This window comes from Branchiostoma floridae, chromosome 1 (assembly GCF_000003815.2).
Source record: "Branchiostoma floridae strain S238N-H82 chromosome 1, Bfl_VNyyK, whole genome shotgun sequence".
In the NCBI taxonomy this organism is placed as follows: domain Eukaryota; kingdom Metazoa; phylum Chordata; class Leptocardii; order Amphioxiformes; family Branchiostomatidae; genus Branchiostoma; species Branchiostoma floridae.
Genome location: NC_049979.1, coordinates 6650481 through 6668844, shown reverse-complemented (window position 1 = coordinate 6668844; position 18364 = coordinate 6650481). Strand labels below are relative to the sequence as shown.

At 41.0% G+C, this 18364-nt stretch overlaps 2 protein-coding genes across 11 annotated transcripts; one reads left to right on the top strand and one right to left on the bottom strand.

Annotated features, from left to right (window-relative positions):
• Positions 1 to 339: 339 nt before the first annotated feature.
• Positions 340 to 13986, bottom strand: LOC118424942 (double zinc ribbon and ankyrin repeat-containing protein 1-like). 10 transcript variants are annotated; one of them, XM_035833767.1, is made up of 26 exons: positions 13790 to 13986; positions 11612 to 11751; positions 11297 to 11444; positions 10807 to 10939; positions 10305 to 10352; positions 9838 to 9943; positions 9490 to 9581; positions 9252 to 9316; positions 8823 to 8940; positions 8279 to 8392; positions 7853 to 7945; positions 7447 to 7575; positions 7064 to 7102; positions 6471 to 6589; positions 5826 to 5859; positions 5670 to 5705; positions 4733 to 4952; positions 4102 to 4205; positions 3883 to 3957; positions 3653 to 3686; positions 3361 to 3429; positions 2802 to 2887; positions 2199 to 2279; positions 1675 to 1802; positions 1161 to 1235; positions 340 to 622 (listed from the first exon to the last, which is right to left on the bottom strand). In XM_035833767.1, the coding sequence occupies exons 2-26, from the start codon at positions 11718 to 11720 to the stop codon at positions 448 to 450; spliced, it is 2430 nt and encodes an 809-aa protein (XP_035689660.1). In that variant the 5' UTR covers positions 11721 to 11751; positions 13790 to 13986; the 3' UTR covers positions 340 to 447. The 10 variants fall into 10 exon arrangements, with proteins under 10 accessions (XP_035689660.1, XP_035689652.1, XP_035689645.1 ...); XM_035833759.1 differs by having other exon boundaries at positions 11612 to 11748; positions 13777 to 13985; XM_035833752.1 differs by having other exon boundaries at positions 11612 to 11748; positions 13790 to 13985.
• A 79-nt stretch (positions 13987 to 14065) lies between these two features.
• On the top strand, positions 14066 to 18084 carry LOC118425012 (JNK1/MAPK8-associated membrane protein-like). The gene is made up of 7 exons (XM_035833830.1): positions 14066 to 14286; positions 14421 to 14494; positions 15065 to 15219; positions 15629 to 15829; positions 16386 to 16555; positions 16824 to 16900; positions 17165 to 18084. The coding sequence occupies exons 1-7, from the start codon at positions 14208 to 14210 to the stop codon at positions 17369 to 17371; spliced, it is 963 nt and encodes a 320-aa protein (XP_035689723.1). The 5' UTR covers positions 14066 to 14207; the 3' UTR covers positions 17372 to 18084.
• Positions 18085 to 18364: the final 280 nt, after the last annotated feature.

Genomic DNA, 18364 nt, shown 5'->3' with positions numbered 1-18364 from the left:
TGGACCAAGTCCAGAGGATCAGGACCGGACCTGAACCTGGACCTAATTATCTGTGAAAACTTATGAATGGACAATACTCAAAACAATGGTCCATTTTGCTGCAAAGGATTCTGTTTGGTGGAGTATTCGAAGTCTATTTGTATTTTAAAATTCTATCTTCATGTAAAAACACTAACTGCTTCTGTTTTAGACCAGTCAAACCTGTAGATAGAAACTTGGTAAAAATGACCATCAGTATCAACTCTCCTCTACTTTGCTCTTGTTATTTTTTTGGCATGGTAAGCCCCCAAACACATGAATGTCTACCAATATGATGTGTTCATTTTCAACTCGGTCCAACAAGAAAAACAGTTTTGTACCAGTACCCACCCCTAGTACATAGTAGTTCATAAAATATTCAAACGTGAACCTTCATCAAGAACCCAAAACTACCAGGCCAGGTCCAGACTAGAAGACATCGACTTGTACATCAGCTGCCTTGCCAGGTTTGGTCATCTTGTCCAGCAGGTCCTGTCCCATGGAGGAGGCAAAACTCTTCAGGATGTTCTCATCGCCCATCTTCACAGCCAGGTCATACGGAGTCTCGCCCTTGTCATTCTTCCTCTTGGAGTTGGCATTGCACCTGAAAAACATAAGTGATATTCAGTAAAGGGACAGGATTTTGGTGTCAATAAATTAGTGCTTGATTTTGAGGAATTAAATCCATCAATGAAGTCTGCTTTGCAATAGCCTGGTTACCAAACCCCAGCCCAATCTCAAGTATCTATTGTGCAACACAAAAGATATTTTTGGGGTTGGGGTATGGTATCCAGGCTAGCTTTGCAAAGGTGACATACACAAAATGAATAAAGCAATGTACAGCATATTTTACAGTTATCCTAACTAAATCAAGCTTCTAGCAGCCCTTCTACTGGTTGAGAGGAAGCCCCCGACAGAGTGATCGGGTAACGGAAATTTTACAGTCACTTGGAGAACTTTTTACATATTCAATATTGAGATATGTATGAAATACATGAAAATATTCCTTAACACAAAATTGTCCCCAGACAAAGCTCTATAGCTAATTGCCCATAATTGGTTTGTAACAACCCTTAACGTTCTAAACATACTGATATACATGTACAGTAGCAGGATGACTACAGTAGTATACAACAACTTACCCTAACAGAGCCTGGACTGCTCTCTTGCCAGATGGACCCAAGTTAACTGCTTCATGCAGAGCTGTGTTATTCTTCCTGGGGATGGTAGAAAGAAAAGGTGCTGTCATTATTTAGTATCTTTTTTTCTGAACTCTACAAACTAAACCAACAATGATCAATCAACCCCCCCCCCTGAAAAAAATAGGTGATATGGCAATGAAATCACCTCCAGCACACCAAACAAACCATTTAAAAATCATTTGCAATCATGGAAAAACAATTGGGTAATATACGACGACAGGCTCATATTGTTCTCAAATTATTTTTCACTGTTTATTGTAATACCTGTCCGTGGTATTCCCTATCCATATACACAATGGATAATGGTCATAAAGATATGTATGTATATTGGCCTAGACTGTAAAATTCAATGATGGACTGAAAACTGTGCATAATTTGCATCAAAAGTGACCAGTTATGGCGGTATATGCAGATCTAAGACAGTTATTAGTGTTAGTGTTAGAGGATAACTCACGGTCCTGAGCGCTTATCCACCTCAGCTCCAGCCTGCACCAGGACAGGGATGGACTCATGACGGTTGTTCATCACCGCAACTGTCAGTACTGGACGGTCATCATTGTCCACGAGGTTAGGGTCAGCTCCCTGGTGCAGAGATACACATCATCAGGAAAGTGGGGGCAACTTTGTTATTAACCTTCGCAAAATGTATCCAGCTGGTAGCAATTTTTCACTAAAGCCCGTAGAGAGGGTTGATGCTGACATCGAACAGCAGTTGTTGCAAAAGTGGTTATACGCCATGGGATACCCAGTGATTCATTTTTTTTCAGCAGGTGGACGTAATCAAATGTATGGCCATAGGTCAGTTCTGGACTGTCAAGACCAGTAGTCAAAAGATCAGCAGACAAGCAAAACTTTACTGACTGCTTGGATTTGTGGTCATCAAAATACTAGTAAACAGCTTGCAAGCACTCCCTCTCAGCTGATTACGATTTATAATTTCAGGCACACACAGAGTGCAACTCGTCAGTTTCTCCTCACCTCATCCAGTAGTTTCTGCACCTCCTCAGTATTGCCATCTCCCTTAGACCCCACCTCCTGCAGCAGGAGTCTGTCCTCAGGCTGGAACATGCACAAATCACCATCATAACTGACCATGTAATAGACTGAGGTAGCCAACTCTAATTCTGTTTCTCTCACAATGCAACCACCCTTCATCTACATCTTCATCCTGTGTACAGTACTATACAGGTATTTGTACAATCAAAAATATCAAGCAAGCAGCATGGTATCTGTGTGAGTTTACTTATTATATATTACATGTGTCAGATAAATGAAAATCCAAGGCAGTGCCAGTGGTATAGATAGGTGCTGAAACAAAGCATCAGCTCCCACCTCCATCCAGTCCTGTGCAGCAGTATGGTCACAAAAAACGGGACATTTAGTACCACCTTCACACTTGGCTTTTGATGGGCTGATCTTAAAGGTCTTGATGCCCATTTTTAGAATCTTCATAAGTATCCTTATACCAAGACACAGAATACAGGTCATACCTTGCCAAGCAATGTTGTTGACTCCTTCTTATCTGACATACTAGTCCATACACAAGAATCAAATCTCTCTAGTTATATTTAAGGAACTTACATGTAGCTTATCCTCCTTGTTAGGCTGCTTCTTCTTCTTCGGCTTTTTGGTCCCTTTCTTCTTCTTCTTCTCACTTGAGTCACTTGCTAACGTGTGAATGGTAAGAAAAATTCCTTAATTCAAGTCTTACCAGTGATGGATGATCAATATAACAGATGTCACTTGATCTAACAAACAAGACATTGTGCAGATATTATGATCTACATCTGAAAAGTAGACTGGGAAAGTGCCCACTTTATGCATCCTACTGTGCCAGAAACACACCTACATGGGACTGTACTTCAGGATTGTTCATCTACAGAAACTAGCTGTGATTCATCAGGGTCTAAATTTTATGAAATGTAATGTTAATATTTTAAATACTTTTAATCTTTCCGAATACATTGTTTTTCTTTTTTAATACCTTGTGCCCTTATGGTAAACCAGACAAAGGGCTGTCCCAGGTTTTAGTGTGTACTATATATGTATTCATCCTGTGTAGAATAAAGATGATTTTTAACCCTATACTGAAACATTTGCATACAAAGAAATCCGAGGTTGAGTTGAGATCCAGACTTACCCAGGCTGGATGAGCTGCCGTGGAAACTCCTCCTCCTGCCTTCTGTCAGGTTACTCAGGAACTCATCACCTGCAGACAAGTCAGGTAATCAAGTTAAGTTAAAACATATATGCCTACATGATATACCACTTGGTACACAGGGTTAACTGACGCAATTTTACCGTAGTTAAGGCTGAAATTGAACAAACAAGAAATACTGGTTGAACAAACAAGAAATACTGGCACACGCACATCTATATACTTAGATAAGTCATCAGCTAAAATAAAGTAAGATTTAAAAATGGGACCTTACCTCTGACTCTCATGGGCTTCCCTGTAAGGACATCCTGAAACAACACAAAAAGATCCAATGTATCTTTATATTAAGCTCTTAAGATATGATTGTAAGTGAAAACAACAACAAGGTTATATAAAACTGTAAAACAACATACTGGGAGACAAATTTGATTTCGTCCAGTTTCATCTAAGCTACATAACTGTAGACTGTAACTTGCAAGATTTCGTATGAAATGATAAATTTACCTTGTTTCCTCTGAGGGCAAAGGTCATGGCAAGCGACAGTTCGTAGCCATCCTCATGTACTGTTGCTGACACCAACTGTGAAGAAGACACAATTATCATTCATAATCATATCAGATAAAGGAAAAAACAAACGCACCCTAATGGTACATACAGTAGTATTTTCACTTTGACTAAAACAGTCTACTCCCATGGATTGATGCACAACAAAGCATATCTAACCTTGCCCATCCTGGGTTCTCCTACGTTGGCTCTAAACTCTGTAGTGTTCTGTGCATATGCCCGAAGATGTCCGCAGATGTGGTCAATCTGCTTCCTCCAGTAACCTGTAACCATGCAAACAGAGCATTTAACATTTCATTCACTCTTTTGTATGACAAAACATTGAAGTCTGACAAATTGTTTGGCAGCTTGTAACTGATGATGCCAACTAATCATGAAATCTGTTGAAACATGCTTCACGATAAAGAAAAGGGTTGCGGGTGTGTGTTTTTTTCCTTTAGAGTGTGCAGATTGTTTTTGTTTTCAATTCCACGGTACCATACTAGTGTGCTCCTTCCTTTATTCCTTTATTGCGATATCCTTTAGCCCTATTTAGGGCTAGTCTTCCAGGGTTCAAAGTTCAAATACATATACAGCACTTACAGATATATAGATAACAGATAAACAGAAATACGCACAAAAACTATTAACTTGAAAGTTGAGACTAAATGATGGATTGACTTTTTAAATTTTGAAATATTGGACAGAGATTTGATGTTTGGTGGTAGAGCATGCCATAGATTAATAGCATGGTAGAGAAAAGTTCGCTCTGATGTTGAAGTATGGACTAGTCTAACAGAGGACAACCCACCTTTCCCTGGGCTGACAGCGCTGACGGGCGGCCGCTTGTCGCTCATCTTCTCCGCCTTCTCGCGCTCCTCTGCCTCCCGCATCTCGCGCTGCTGCATCTCCCGGAACGACGGGTAGAACAGCCCCACGGTCTGCGTCGCTACCGTGGACGAGGGCGGGGCCTTGGGTGGCGACACAGGCAGGCTGATTGGTACCCACGAGCCCGACACCGACCGATCCAGCTTGGGTGCAATATAGCGTGCAAGTGCAATTCACCACAGTGCAATATAGCATGCAAGTGCAATTCACCAAGTGCAAAACAGGAATGCATTACTACAGGCTGGTGCCATTCACCAAGTGCAAAAGAGGAATGCAGTACTACATGCTAGTGCAAATCACCATGTGCAAAATAGGATATATTACTTTGTTTTACATGCTAGTGCAATTCACCAAGGTCAAAGATAAATACAGGTGCAATATGACAAGCAAGTGCCATTACCAATGTGCAAAGTGGGGGTGCAATTCACCAAGGTGCCATTGCATATTGTGGCAATAAATGTACGTGTGTATGGTATAGTCCCTGGGCTCTTAGGTACAAAATATCATGCCTTTTTTAGCATGATAAAGGACATTCACCAATGTGCAAAATCCATGTCTTGGATTGGTAACAGATGCATTTCCACAGGTCAATGAAAAATGGGTCTTTTTACAATGTGCATCACCATGTACAAGCAAATATAGGGATGAAGATCAGGACCATTTATTTCATACTTGTATTTGGCCTAATGCTATACATGTATCAACATCTTTCATTCAACAAGCCTTCTGTGATTTTCAATATTGCTACTGTGACACTGGTCACACTGCAGGTGTGCAGGAAGTGATCATTATAGCAGCCAGCCAATAGGAGATCACCAAAGCAGCAGTTGATATATTTTGACCTGTAGGCCTATACTCACCAAGGGAATGGTGATGAACTTATCTTGGGAGGAATCCTTGTGGCCAGGAACACAAAGTGGTGATGAGAATTAACTTATAATATAAAGGTTTAACTAACCAACCTATATGAAGTAATGTTACACATAAGATAATACTTACAAATACTGAATACTTACAAATTGTGATCCGGGAACCATCTTGGCTGTGTTCCTGGTGGGAAGAGGTGAGAGATGAGCAACTTGGCAACAGAGATAGACTACATAACCACAGCTTTGAGTAATGAAGCCTTGTCATTACTTTTTTTACACACATATTTCAATAGCCTGGGTACCATCCAGGTAGTTCGTTCCTATGTTTACTTCTGCTACCCGTCTGGAGACCTGCACATAACCATTTGGTGGGTGATATCAGTGAATGAGCAAATTAAGGAATGGGTCCTAGAGCGCTTGTTCCATGACAATGACGTGGTCAAGGTTCCCAGACAGAACAGCAGAGAAGTGACTGCATATAGTGTATAATAAGTGTCAGAGTGAGAAGCAACTTTATATAGTGTATAATTAACGCATGAGCAAACTACTTTCTGAATGATATCCAGGCGATGTATTCAAGGCAAAAATGGAACTAAAACACATCTCATAATGTATACAATATTCAACATTATCATCTGTCAACCCCCATGGGGGATGGGATAAGTCCATGCACCACTGTCCTTGCAATATTAAGGTGATAGGCAAGTTAGCTGTGCATGGCATGCAATTATCACTTGAATGGGATTTCAAGGGTACTAACTTATTGCTCCAGTAATAGACATGTGAACTTACCTGGGATCATTTCTGAATGGAGGTTCCAGCAGTGTTCCACAGGAGAGACAGTAGCGAGCATACGCCTGATTACTGGACTTACACTTGCCACAGGTGACATGCATGACAGGTGGGGAGGGCTGGAGGGGGGTCAAATCATTTCAGTCTTCATGTTACAACTCAAATATAGATGAGATAAAACCTGATCAAAGCTGTTACAGGGAGACCAACCTCCCTGACCTGATCAAAACTACAGTCTTTAATGTTTAAATGTGTTCCTGTAAAATCTGAAGTCACTTTGTCTTGTTCCTTCGTTCGTCCCATAGCCTTTTAATCAGAGCCGTAGGGGCAGCACAACACTTTGTCTGCATGTTCCAAAATGCTCATTTTCTATTGACCAAGACCATTTCAAAAGACAAGAGCTCCTCTTCCACTTCCAGTTATACCCTTGCAGGATTCTTTTATCATTCCTTATACATCTTAAGACAATCTGTTCAAGTACAAAAACACAAGGCTGACAAGGAATAGGTATTCTTCAACTGCTGATACAAGCTTAAGAGCAATATACAGATATATGCTGGTAAGAAGTAGAGAGAGAAGCAGGAGTGCCCTACCCCACAACACCAGCGCCCAAAAACAGCAGAGTCAGAAGCCTGGAGAAGTGCAAACAGCAGTACAGTCATAGCAGCTAGCAGTGGGAAACAGCTTAGTAATAAACCTACATGTGCCTGGGGCACATTACTGTAGGGGGGGAAAACACAGTGATACTTGAAGTTCATACAAGGGATAAACTCTATCACAGGACATGCAGAAAGGCCATGGTTGAGAGGAACCATCTTAGTAGATAGGATTTGTTTCTTAGTGACTTAAAAGACTGATCGATCAGAGGAATTTTTCCTTACCACTGCACTTAAAAGACTGAGGTGGAAAAAAAAGTGTGCAGTCTTTGATGAACACACCTTAACGTATGACTAAGGCCATGGTAAGAAGCACCTACCTTGGTGCCACACCAGTCACAGAAGCGAGCGTCAGGATTGTTGACTCGCCCACACTTGGAGCAGGTCATGAGTCGGCCGTGGGGGTCAGGTTTGGGTGCCACAGGGTGCATCCCTCCATGCGCTATCGGCTGGAAAGGGGAAACGGGAGTTAGCTGGTTCTACCCTACCACGAACATTGTCGTAAAACGAAAGAAAATGGCAGGCTGCATAACATTCTGGTAATAACAAGGACACTACAATTTTTAGGCACTGTCTGTTAGCCTTGGGCGACCAACCCGCTTCTTAGAGAAAACATGTGTCCAGAACAAGAGTTTTTCAAGTGCTGTTCTACCACCTCTTATGTCTAAGTGTTTGAACACACAACAAAATAAACCAGTGTAAATTCCAGTTCAGGTCCATCCTCACCTTTCCCATAGGAGGCAGCCTGGTCTCACACATCACACACCTGTCCAGGTCAGCAGGGTTAGCTGTACTACAGGCAGGGCACACACGCTTACCCTGGGGATACAACAACACACACAATGGGTCAGGATCTTCAGCACTACATGTAGGTCTCTGATGCTATGTATGTAAAACGTTGCCCTATCGTATTAATCTAAAAGGGCCTAATTAATAATGGCAAGCATTCAAGGAAAACAATACCAGTAACAATTAAACCATCTGCCTAAGGTGAGATGAATTCTGTTCACTTGCATGTTTTAACACTTTTCAATAAAACGTATAATCATAAACATGTACATGTACAGGACATTTATCCGTCACAGGAATAAGGGACGATTGACTTTGGTGCTTGTCTACATGTATATAGTGTAAGGATCACATTCTACTTACCGCCAGAACCACGCTGGCCTGAGGCTGGAGCTGGGGTGGGATGGGAGCTTCACACACCAGACAGGTGGGTGTGTTCAGTGGTACCATAGACTTACAGTACACACACATCCCCATCTACACAGGCACAAACACAACGTCAGCAAACATGGTAGAATGAGATGCTATGGTCTCATAACATGAAGATTACATGACACTCTCATCATATTGTGATGAAAGTGAGGTTTTGTGGATAAACACACAAACAAGACATTTGGTTCAATGAACTTGTATCTACTTGTCAGAAAAGCCCCAATGCACAACACTCTTAAATATAGGCTTTTCAGTTGACGTGACTTGCACCATGTTGGATTACAGCGTACATCTGTAAATCAAAGGAAGACTGCTTAATTCGATTACCTGCCAACATGGTCAACGGAGGATTCAAATTATAATTAGTATGACTTCAATGAAAAGCCTGTATAGTAACATATGATTGGATTGGAATAAAAAGAACCCAAGCAAGGTCACTATAAGAAATTGGCCTGTATACAAGAAGCTGTCTCACCTGCCCACCCTCAGGTGGGGGCAGCCTGGACCCAGGAACAGGTGGAACAGGAGAGCCACAGTCATTGCAGTACCGGGCATATGGGTCAGAGGGCCTCGGTGCCATGCAGTAGATGCAACTGCAAGAACAACATTGTAACTTTTAGTGGGCATTTTTAGTGGGCATTTTTCTGGACTTGACCAAAATTAACCACAACATTCAATCAATGATAATAATACATAGATTCAATGGTTTAATGATACTGAACAACTTGCAGCCCTGGAGCTGAATTGTGTGTTCTTACAGAATGAATACTGGTAAATAGGAACAAAAAAAATCTCACATCAGACAACCACATTATTGTCAACAGTCTAAACATCATAAATTGAAATGATATAAGAGCTGCTACTGGAAGCTGATGAGAACAGAGATGTATGTTAAGTCAGGTACCTGAGGAAGTCTGTTTCTCTCTGTAATCTCTTGGCATGAGACAGGTTCTCAGGATGATCAGACATCTGCAATAGGAACAAAGTGAGACTTTGGGAACTACTTATCCTTGCAGCTACCATATATTTAGTATACCACTACACAATACCATAACTACATAATAATATCATGTATAATCATGTAAGAACAGATTCACATTGTGTCGTTCTCAATTGTCTGAGCCCTGCTTTCCCTAACCTACCTTGCCAGGGTCCACAGTTGGTCCCATTCTGCTGTGGAGAAACCGAGTCTTGGTCTGAGGCCTCCTGTAGTCTGACCCATCTAGTGTCAAGTCTAGAAAACACAACAAGAAGGGCATGGCAGGGTTAGGGTCTCCAATGTGACATGCATTTTATTTTGTGACTAACAGCTTGAAAGACATCACCAACACAGCTTGTTTACACCAACCAGACTCAATCAAAACTCTCCATCCATTAACAGGATACATGTACTGGCTGCAAAAATATCATAATATGTACAGGTCCTTTCACCACACTAGTTACGTAATTACAGAACGACTGACATTATGACACCAAGCCATCAGGCGTACCTTCAATCCTGAGATCCCCCATGTGTGCCGAGGCATCTCCTCCTTCCTGTAGTGTCTTCTGTAAGATCTTCCCAATCAGGTTGTGAGACTCCTTCCTGGCTGTCTCCTGGTACAAAGAAAACAGTCATCACTTTACCTACAGGATTTGTAGCATTTTAACCCCATCTTGTTTTGTATGACAGCATTCCTTCCCTTTACACTGAGCACATGCAACATGGACCAGAGTCACCAGACCATGCACTTGCTTTTATATGTCAACATATGTTACAACATCTCTATGCCCAAAGCTTCACCTCTCTATTCCAAGTTTGCTTGAGTTTTACTTTATCCACATTAACGGAGTCATCCCAAGACCGTGTACCAGCTGAACAACTGGAGAACTGTAGCTATAGCAGCTATAGTGCATGCAACTGAAGCCTGAAAGCATGATGAAGAGAATGAAGAAATAGAGAGATGTGCACATGTACCTTACTCAGTCTGTCCTTGGACCTCTCAGCTGCCTTTTTTGACGTCCCCTATCATTGTGTAATGAGCAAAGGGCAACAAAGAACAAAGTGCTTGAAATATTAGAAAAGTCTAGTTAAGTGCATTATTGTGTATTAAGAACATACTAGTATGATAAAGAGTATGCTAAATAAGTGGAATAACAGCAAATCTCTGTTAATCAGCAGCTAGAAAAATGGAAGTATTATGAGTTAAAGAAATGACATTATTAAGTTTTCAGTTCCAATCATGATGCCACATTTATTCACCAATGGTTGTGGCAGACCCATTGCAGCAAACATAAATACTCTTTGATTGTCATGCCTAGATAGAAACTATCAAATATTTTGTGAACCTATCGAACCAAATCCAAAAGGAAAGGAAAATGGAGACAAGTTCTGCTCAATCTATCCATTTTCAGGAACTTGATATTCACAAGCACTGGTATATAAAGTACTCCTTCACAGTTTGTGATCCTAGACATACCTGTTTCTTCCTACGATCTCTTTCCAAGTCCCTCTGGAAGTTTTCCTGGTCATCCTCATCCCGCGGCAGAGGTGGTGGTGCCACATAGTCAACCTGGAAAGTCTTGGTCACAACAGAACTCTCACGGCCATCCCTGGAAAACAATACAACACTTGTTCTAACTATTCAGTGGCTAGCCTCTTTTCACCCTAAAGCTGCTGAACACATTCTGGAAAGGATTTGTTTTGCTCCAACACACCCCATTCTGCACACTTGCTTTTGTTTGCTCAGTTATGCCCCGGCAAAATACAAATCAGGGTTTGTACAGTACCCGCAGATTTTCTTCACAAAGCTTCAAGTATCAGCCTTCTATAGTATGCCTACTCATAAGGCTTCATGCAGCCCACATAAATATATAAAAGACTTTTAAAATATGCTATGCTACTAGTGTGGACATTGTTTTGTTTAATGGGCCCTGATGCTAAAAACACTGTACCAAACATTGACTGACCTTGACAGGGCCAGAGCCTTAACAGCAATCTTGCCTTCTGGTAGTGTGAATGCTTCACGATACTTCAGCGTGGTCTTCTCTCCCAGCTGTTTGAATGGGTCTGGTCTGGTGCCATCAACAGTGTACCAGAATGTTGTGTCTGGTGTATCTGTGTAATGAATATATATCTATACATTTATACCAATAAACATAAATAAAACATCAGCATTAACAAATCTATTGAAAAGCCATGATTGTCTAAACAACAATTTAAAATTCTCTAGATTCATTAGGCTTTTAGAATTAAATTATGATGTGTGATTGCCCATGCAGTACCTGACTTGAGCTCTATTCTGGTGTTGGTGTCGATCCATAGTTTAGTCTTGCCAGGGACAGGCAGACGCAGTGGTACAATGGTGGGGGGACAGATCGCACCAGCTGTCATGGTGATCTCCCCTCAGTTACACCTGGTGCTGTTGAAAAGGACAAATGGTAATCAACTTGGTTCTATCTGTGTTATGAAAAGTATTCACATCCAGTCATACATACTGATTACAATGTTGAAGTTCTTTAAGAGAAAATCTGCCATTGGCTTTATGTCAAATCTCAGGTAATAGATAATGAGAGTGAACAAGCCATGGAGACAACAAAAAGTCTGCAAATAATAGAAACTGTTCTGAAGATAATCAGTAACCAAAACTTAGCCTTTGTTTTCTAAAATGACAGTTAGTTAATTCTGTACTTTGCTTCATGCTCATTAAAATCTAATGACTGGAGTAGAGAATTAAGCAAATTACAGGTAATAATTTGATTTTTTTTTACACTAGTAGTGGGCAGAAAATTTCCCTGTTGGCAAACCAGGCTAAGATAAAAGCAACAGATTATGACAGTGACACATGCATGTATTCATTTTTTATGACCTCTATCCACTGAGACAATAGCCTGGGTACCATCCGGATAGTAGTTCGCTCCTATGTTCGCTTCTGCTATCCGTCTGGAGACGTGCGCATTCAAACCGTTTGGTGGTGACGCCAGTTGATGAGCGAATCAAGGAATGGGTTCTAGAGCACTCGTTCGATGACAACAGGCCGGCGCCCACATGCGCTAGGGGACGTGGGGCTTTTCCGGTGTTGGAACACCGGTTCGAACGATCACATGAACCCATTCCATAATTCGCTCCTATGTGGGAACCAATCAGCGCCTGCGTCCATAATTTGGACGATTCCAGACGTTAAGATGGTCCGCGTTCCCAGACGGAAACACAGAGAAGCGACTGTATATAGTGTATAATGAATGTCAGAGCTAGAAGCGACTGTATATAGTATATAATGAACGTCGGAGCGAACTACTTTCCGGATGGTACCCAGGCTACTGAGACAATGGAAGGGCATCCAATACATTAGACTTTGTAATTGGTCATTCAATTCAGATATGAAAAATATATGAATCTGTCTTTTGACTTCTTTATCTTTAATCAAAAGGGAGGTGTCATAAATGATTTGTCATTTAACTGTTGAATCTATGGTTCAGTACTTACAATATTCCCATTCTTATGGGTAAATCAATTACCTGTCATTGACCCCGTCTTTTTCTTTGGACATCTTTTTTGTCTTCTTTCTTTTAATGATATTTTCTTTTAATTGAATCGAATGCCACACCCAATCTAACACTTTTAGTTATGTTTGAATATTTCATGAGTAGTTAGTTGCTTAGTCTATGTCATGCACAGGTACGCCGTACACTACAGTCACATTCACAAGGTGTCTTTCTGGTTGATGACAGATGGTAACATGAAGTACTAACATGGGCGGGTACATCTGAATGGGTGTGGTGACTGGAACCAAATACCACAACATCGCAAATTTTCCAACACACAAAGACACGACTTAGTGTTCTCAGCCCTGGCCACGACTTTTTATAAAACAGGGCATACCTGTAACTCTGTAGCAGCTGTAAAAAACAACAACGATGAATTGAAGAGGCAATGGGCTTTCAGGGTGGTCGTCTGTTAAGTTACTCAAGTGTTTGAACAAGGATAACATAATGGCTGAACAGAAAGGAAGTTCAAACAAATTTCACTAGTGGCTAAGATCTGGGGTAATCTGCTGTTAATGGCATGTGATTGCTTTATTCAAATTATTGCACCCAGACAGATGTATTTCCCATTGTTGTAAATTGTCAGTTTAGAGATAGATGATGACAACAATTGCCATGTACATGATGCTCAGTGACGTCCATGCCACTGCCTTTTGATCGTCATTTAACGTTATAAATGAATTGGTGTCATGTTTTTTTTTATTCAATGAAATATAGAACATAGATGCTTGACCGACTAAAATGTCAGAGATCATTCATAATTTGCCCATGCCAGCTTGTGTGAAAGTAACATTCCGCTGAGGTTTCATGGTTGGCTTCACATTACCTGACAGAAAATCGATCAGAATGTAACAAAAGCGCTAACACGCTAGCTCGTGTGGAATCCGATTCAAACGAAAACGTACCTGTGAAACTCACCTGGACGATCGACGAAGACTTTACGCTCAGGAACTGTTCTTCTGCCTCTCGTCACTACTTTCTCTGCTCAGTTGATTAAATTTGTTCCCTGTTATACTTCAGACAACCTATTTCATCCAGAAACGCTCCCACAGAGCAACAGTGACGTTCACCAGCCCGTGAAACGTCACACCTGTGTAGCAGTGTTTATCGGTCGGCAGGTAACGCCAGTTAATGAGTCAGGGAGGGAACTTGTTACACAGCTTCTGATTGGATGTCACGATGGAATAAAAATTCTCAGCCAATCAGATGTAGTTTAACAGCCTCCTGTCGGTTTCGATAATAAGGGTGAAAGGTTATATTGAAGGCTGCTGGGATACAAGATGGCGGTGCATCAATAATATTTTTTCCGGAATCGGTGGAAAATGTATCTCTAAACATGAATTATCGCCGTACCGTTTGCTTTGTTTGTAGCCTTGTGGTGGCGTCTGTCTTTGCTAGTGTGGGGAGTGCACAAGGTAAGCACAACTCGTGGAAAAACGACTGTATTTGTTGATAATTATGTGTTAAAGAAATGTTACAAATCACATTCAGGATTTGTTCTGCAAAATTATTATCTTGCACGCAAATTGTACTTCTTTTTCCCCTCCAGCTGACTCCCAAGTATGCCCAGGAATTTATTGTGGCAAAGCTTTGCTGGTGAACAACACATACTCCCAGTGTGGGGTAAGTTTAACCTCATTGATTTGTTGTACCCTAATTACCAAGGAGGTTGCTAATTACCTAGTACGGTATCCCTAGTACTAGTGGCAGGATGTTCCTGTGAAATTATTGTAAGATTTATTCTTGCACTATTTGACAAGATGATCTTCTGAATAGCAAAAACGGACCTGTTATCTTTATCCCTTACATAACCCTCTTCCTGCTGCATAGATATTAAGTCTTAATCTTATAATGATATATTTGACTTCCCTGAGCAAGACTAATCAACTAGTCTATTGAACGGATTTATTAATAAAAAAATTAGAAAATGACCCAGTCGGGATAATTTTTGGAACCAACAATCTTCCAAGAGTAAGAAGGACACTCTACACCTAGGCATCACAACAATTGGAAGTACTTGTACATTTGTACTGATTAATAGGAATTCCTGTGCTTGCTGTCAATATGACTTTTTTGCATTATGTACTACAGAATGTTCTTGTCAATAGCTATGACATGATGTTTAACCAGGCCACTGGAACATCAGTTTAAAGCATCTCTACATGTGCCTCCTGTTCCATTCCCGCTCCCCAGGCTTGTCCCCGTGGCTACATCAGTGATGAGTCGTCCATCTGCCAGCCCTGCGATGACGTCCCATCCTTCTATGACTGGCTGTACCTCAGCTTCATGGTGGTGGCCTCCATCATCCTGCACTGGTTCTTCATCGACTGGTTCTCTAACAGACAGAAGTAAGGACAGCTCCAGGGAACATTTGAAATAATGTGCCTTCAAGATAATCTCCAAGCAGATCCCATGATGGCATAAGATAGTACCAAATTGGCTAAGGAGTGTAGTCAGCCAGCTTCACTCCTCTGGCAGCTTTTGATACTATCTTATGCTATCATAGGATCTGCTTGGAGATTACCATCAAGAAGCTAGCCAATCATGCTGCAGCATCTCTTCATTTCAGTTGTATTTTCCTGTTAAGGCATGGCATGATGTTTTTTTTAATCCGTATCAAAACAGAACATCATGGGAAATTCATCCTTTGTTCAGGGCCCAAATAATTTGTTAGGTATTCTTTGGGATGTTAAGAGCTCAATTAATTGCTGTCCTTTCATGCCCCTAACAGATGTGCCTTTTTTGTGTCACCTCTAGTATTGTTCTGTTCTACATCTCTGCGCTGATTGAGTGTGTGGGAGCCGCACTGCTGACTCTCGTCATGGTAGAACCAGTGGGTACCCTGAGTGTGAGGTCCTGCCACACACAGCGCCTGTCTGACTGGTACACCATGTTGTACAACCCACATCCTGGCTACACATCCACCCTGTACTGCACACAGGAGGCTGTGTATCCACTGTAAGTCTTTAGTGTAGGATCACTCGACTTTTTCATTAATACCTCTGCTAGCAGCATTTTGTTACTACATTGTACTTTCATGTTCCAATCCTGTATAGCCAGAGTAACAGTTTATCTGATGGAGTCTAAATAATAATGGGATTGATCAGACACCTGGGAGTTATGAGGGATTTAGATTAATTGCAAGCTATTTCATAAGCCTGATCAAATTTAGAACACATAGTTATGCCGTTTGTAATGTACATATGTTCGATGTATCTGATTTAATTGTGTTTATTTTTGTAATCTTTCTGTCATGTCTGTTACGTGTGTATTGATGTATTTTTATTTCAAGGACTACAGGATTAATAGCTAAAATTTTAAGCTAAATGTGGATCCAAATGAAGTCAAAGTCACAGACAGCATATTGGCATTCTTTAGATTGACTATTCATTTAGTCAAGAAATGCACAGGTAGTAGTACTTACATGTGATATGAATACATGTATGGCCTTACCAAAAGCATTCTTCTGTGTGCAGTATTTTTGTTGAACAAGAATTTTTCTATCTCACCACAGGTACACCATGGTGTTCATGTACTACGCCGTGTCGCTGTGTCTGATGCTGCTGTTCCGCCCTCTGCTCTCCAACCGACTGTGCAAGAATAAGGGCGCGGCCTCCATCTACGCCGCCCTGTACTTCATCCCCATCCTCGTGGTGATCCATGCAGTAGGGGCAGGGCTCATCTGTGAGTTCAAGATGTGTTTGTACAGCAAATTTGAAAATCCTGGGCTGTGCAGAAAATTTGGAAGCTGAATCAATCAGTGAAACTTGAACCTAGACATCTTTGTTTTTAAAAAAGGAAGTCCTTTTAACCTAAATGATTTGATTCAAGGACTGTTTGATGGTAGGTACGACAGGATGAGATGGGGTAATAAATCAAGTGCCTGCTTACACTTGCAGAACTTGGTCATGAAGTAATAATGATTTTTCTCTTTTGTATGTCTATGTCACAGACTATGCCTTCCCATACATCGTGATTGTTGCTTCTGTACTGACAAATGCAGTGTACTTTGCTCAAAGAGACATCCAGGTAAGGAGTGCTCTTTAACTATTCTGTGTTGAATCTTTGATGTAATAACTTGTCACAAATGAATAAGTACCTGGGGTGCATGTTCAACATCTGACAAAATTGTTGCAACATATTTTGTAATGGTTTGAATTCATGAATAACCTTTAAGTTAAGGACAGCCCAGTCAGCCATAGTTCTGTTCTTTGTCTTAAGCTTAATTCGTAGTTTGGATTGGACACTGAACATTGAACTATACTTGATGCAATACATGTTGTATCTTTGTAGAACGTCCGTCAGATCGTGCGCAGTAAGCGGAACATCCTGATCCTGTGTGGACACTGGATCATCCATGCCTTTGGGATCGTCGCCATCACTGGTCTGAAGGAACCGCTGATCCATGGCCCCCTCCTCTCACTCACACCCACTCCAGCCATCTTCTACCTGCTCACAGTCAAGTTCACAGAGCCCAGTAAGTTCCAGGGAGGCCACTAGTCTGCCCAACAAAATCAAAGCTTATGGGTTATGCCAGGGAATGCAGTGATGTTGTCAGTTGGTTTTTGGAATTGGGAAAGTTTTGCCAACAGTTACATGCAGTTTCATGCCATGAAACAACAATATATACATGTATTTAAGATTCAAGAGGATTCCTGTACTGCCTAAGGTGCACAAGATCAGTGTTGCTAAAGTGACATCCATTGGATGGGTAGAGTTGTGTGTTTGTGCATAGTCTTCCTGATGTTAACATGTACAATGTACCATTCATTATTGTATATGATCATGCTAAGATATTACTACATGTGTAGTACTCAAGTAAGTAGGCCAACTTGTAAATATTTTTCATAATGTCTAAGAGTACCTTGGGAGTGGCCATGTATGGAGGACTGATATACAGTATGTCGTATCAATATTATTAAGGGCATGACTGGCTGTCAGGACAAATATTTTACTTCATGTTGTAAGAAGAAATGTGCAATATCTATAGGTATATACATGAATGGTAGCATGTTCATGTTTGTGGGTTATCCATCATATGGTGTCGGCAAAGATCAGACTTGCTTAGAACAGTGTATATGAAAAGGATACCAACACATAGACCCTTGTTGCAATAGTATGCTTATTTCATGATGTGATCAGCATGTAGTGTACATTATGGCTTCTGATGTTCAGTAGTCACTATATAAAACTTGAAACTGATCAGAAAGATATAGTTTGGTGTTGTTTTTTTGTAATTGACTTTTCCCATTGATCTGCCTACCAAAAATGTCTTCTTTAGGCCATGCATGCATCTCAAGAAATGTATATACATTAGAGAAATGGCATAGCTGGCACCCATGTAGTGATATTTGTTAAAGCAGAAGGGAATTCATTTTCCGTCAGTGTCCTTTTCATGGATCAAAAGTGGCATCTTAGTCTTAAGTCCATTGGTGTACTGCATCACTACAGGTGAGGAATGCTTCAATAAAAGTAACTTCTGCTAGATGTTGC

Bases quoted from the DNA above. Each gene is read 5' to 3' on its own strand.
- LOC118424942 (XM_035833767.1), bottom strand. From the start codon at position 11,720: ATGACAGCTGGTGCGATCTGTCCCCCCACCATTGTACCACTGCGTCTG. The intron at 7,576-7,852 runs GTGAGGATGGAC...TCCCCTTTCCAG, and splicing joins GGCTGCCTCCTATGGGAAAG to CCGATAGCGCATGGAGGGAT. The intron at 5,860-6,470 runs GTAAGTTCACAT...TCTTCCCACCAG, and splicing joins CCATTCAGAAATGATCCCAG to GAACACAGCCAAGATGGTTC.
- LOC118425012 (XM_035833830.1), top strand. From the start codon at position 14,208: ATGAATTATCGCCGTACCGTTTGCTTTGTTTGTAGCCTTGTGGTGGCG. The intron at 14,495-15,064 runs GTAAGTTTAACC...CCCGCTCCCCAG, and splicing joins ACACATACTCCCAGTGTGGG to GCTTGTCCCCGTGGCTACAT. The intron at 15,220-15,628 runs GTAAGGACAGCT...TGTCACCTCTAG, and splicing joins TGGTTCTCTAACAGACAGAA to TATTGTTCTGTTCTACATCT.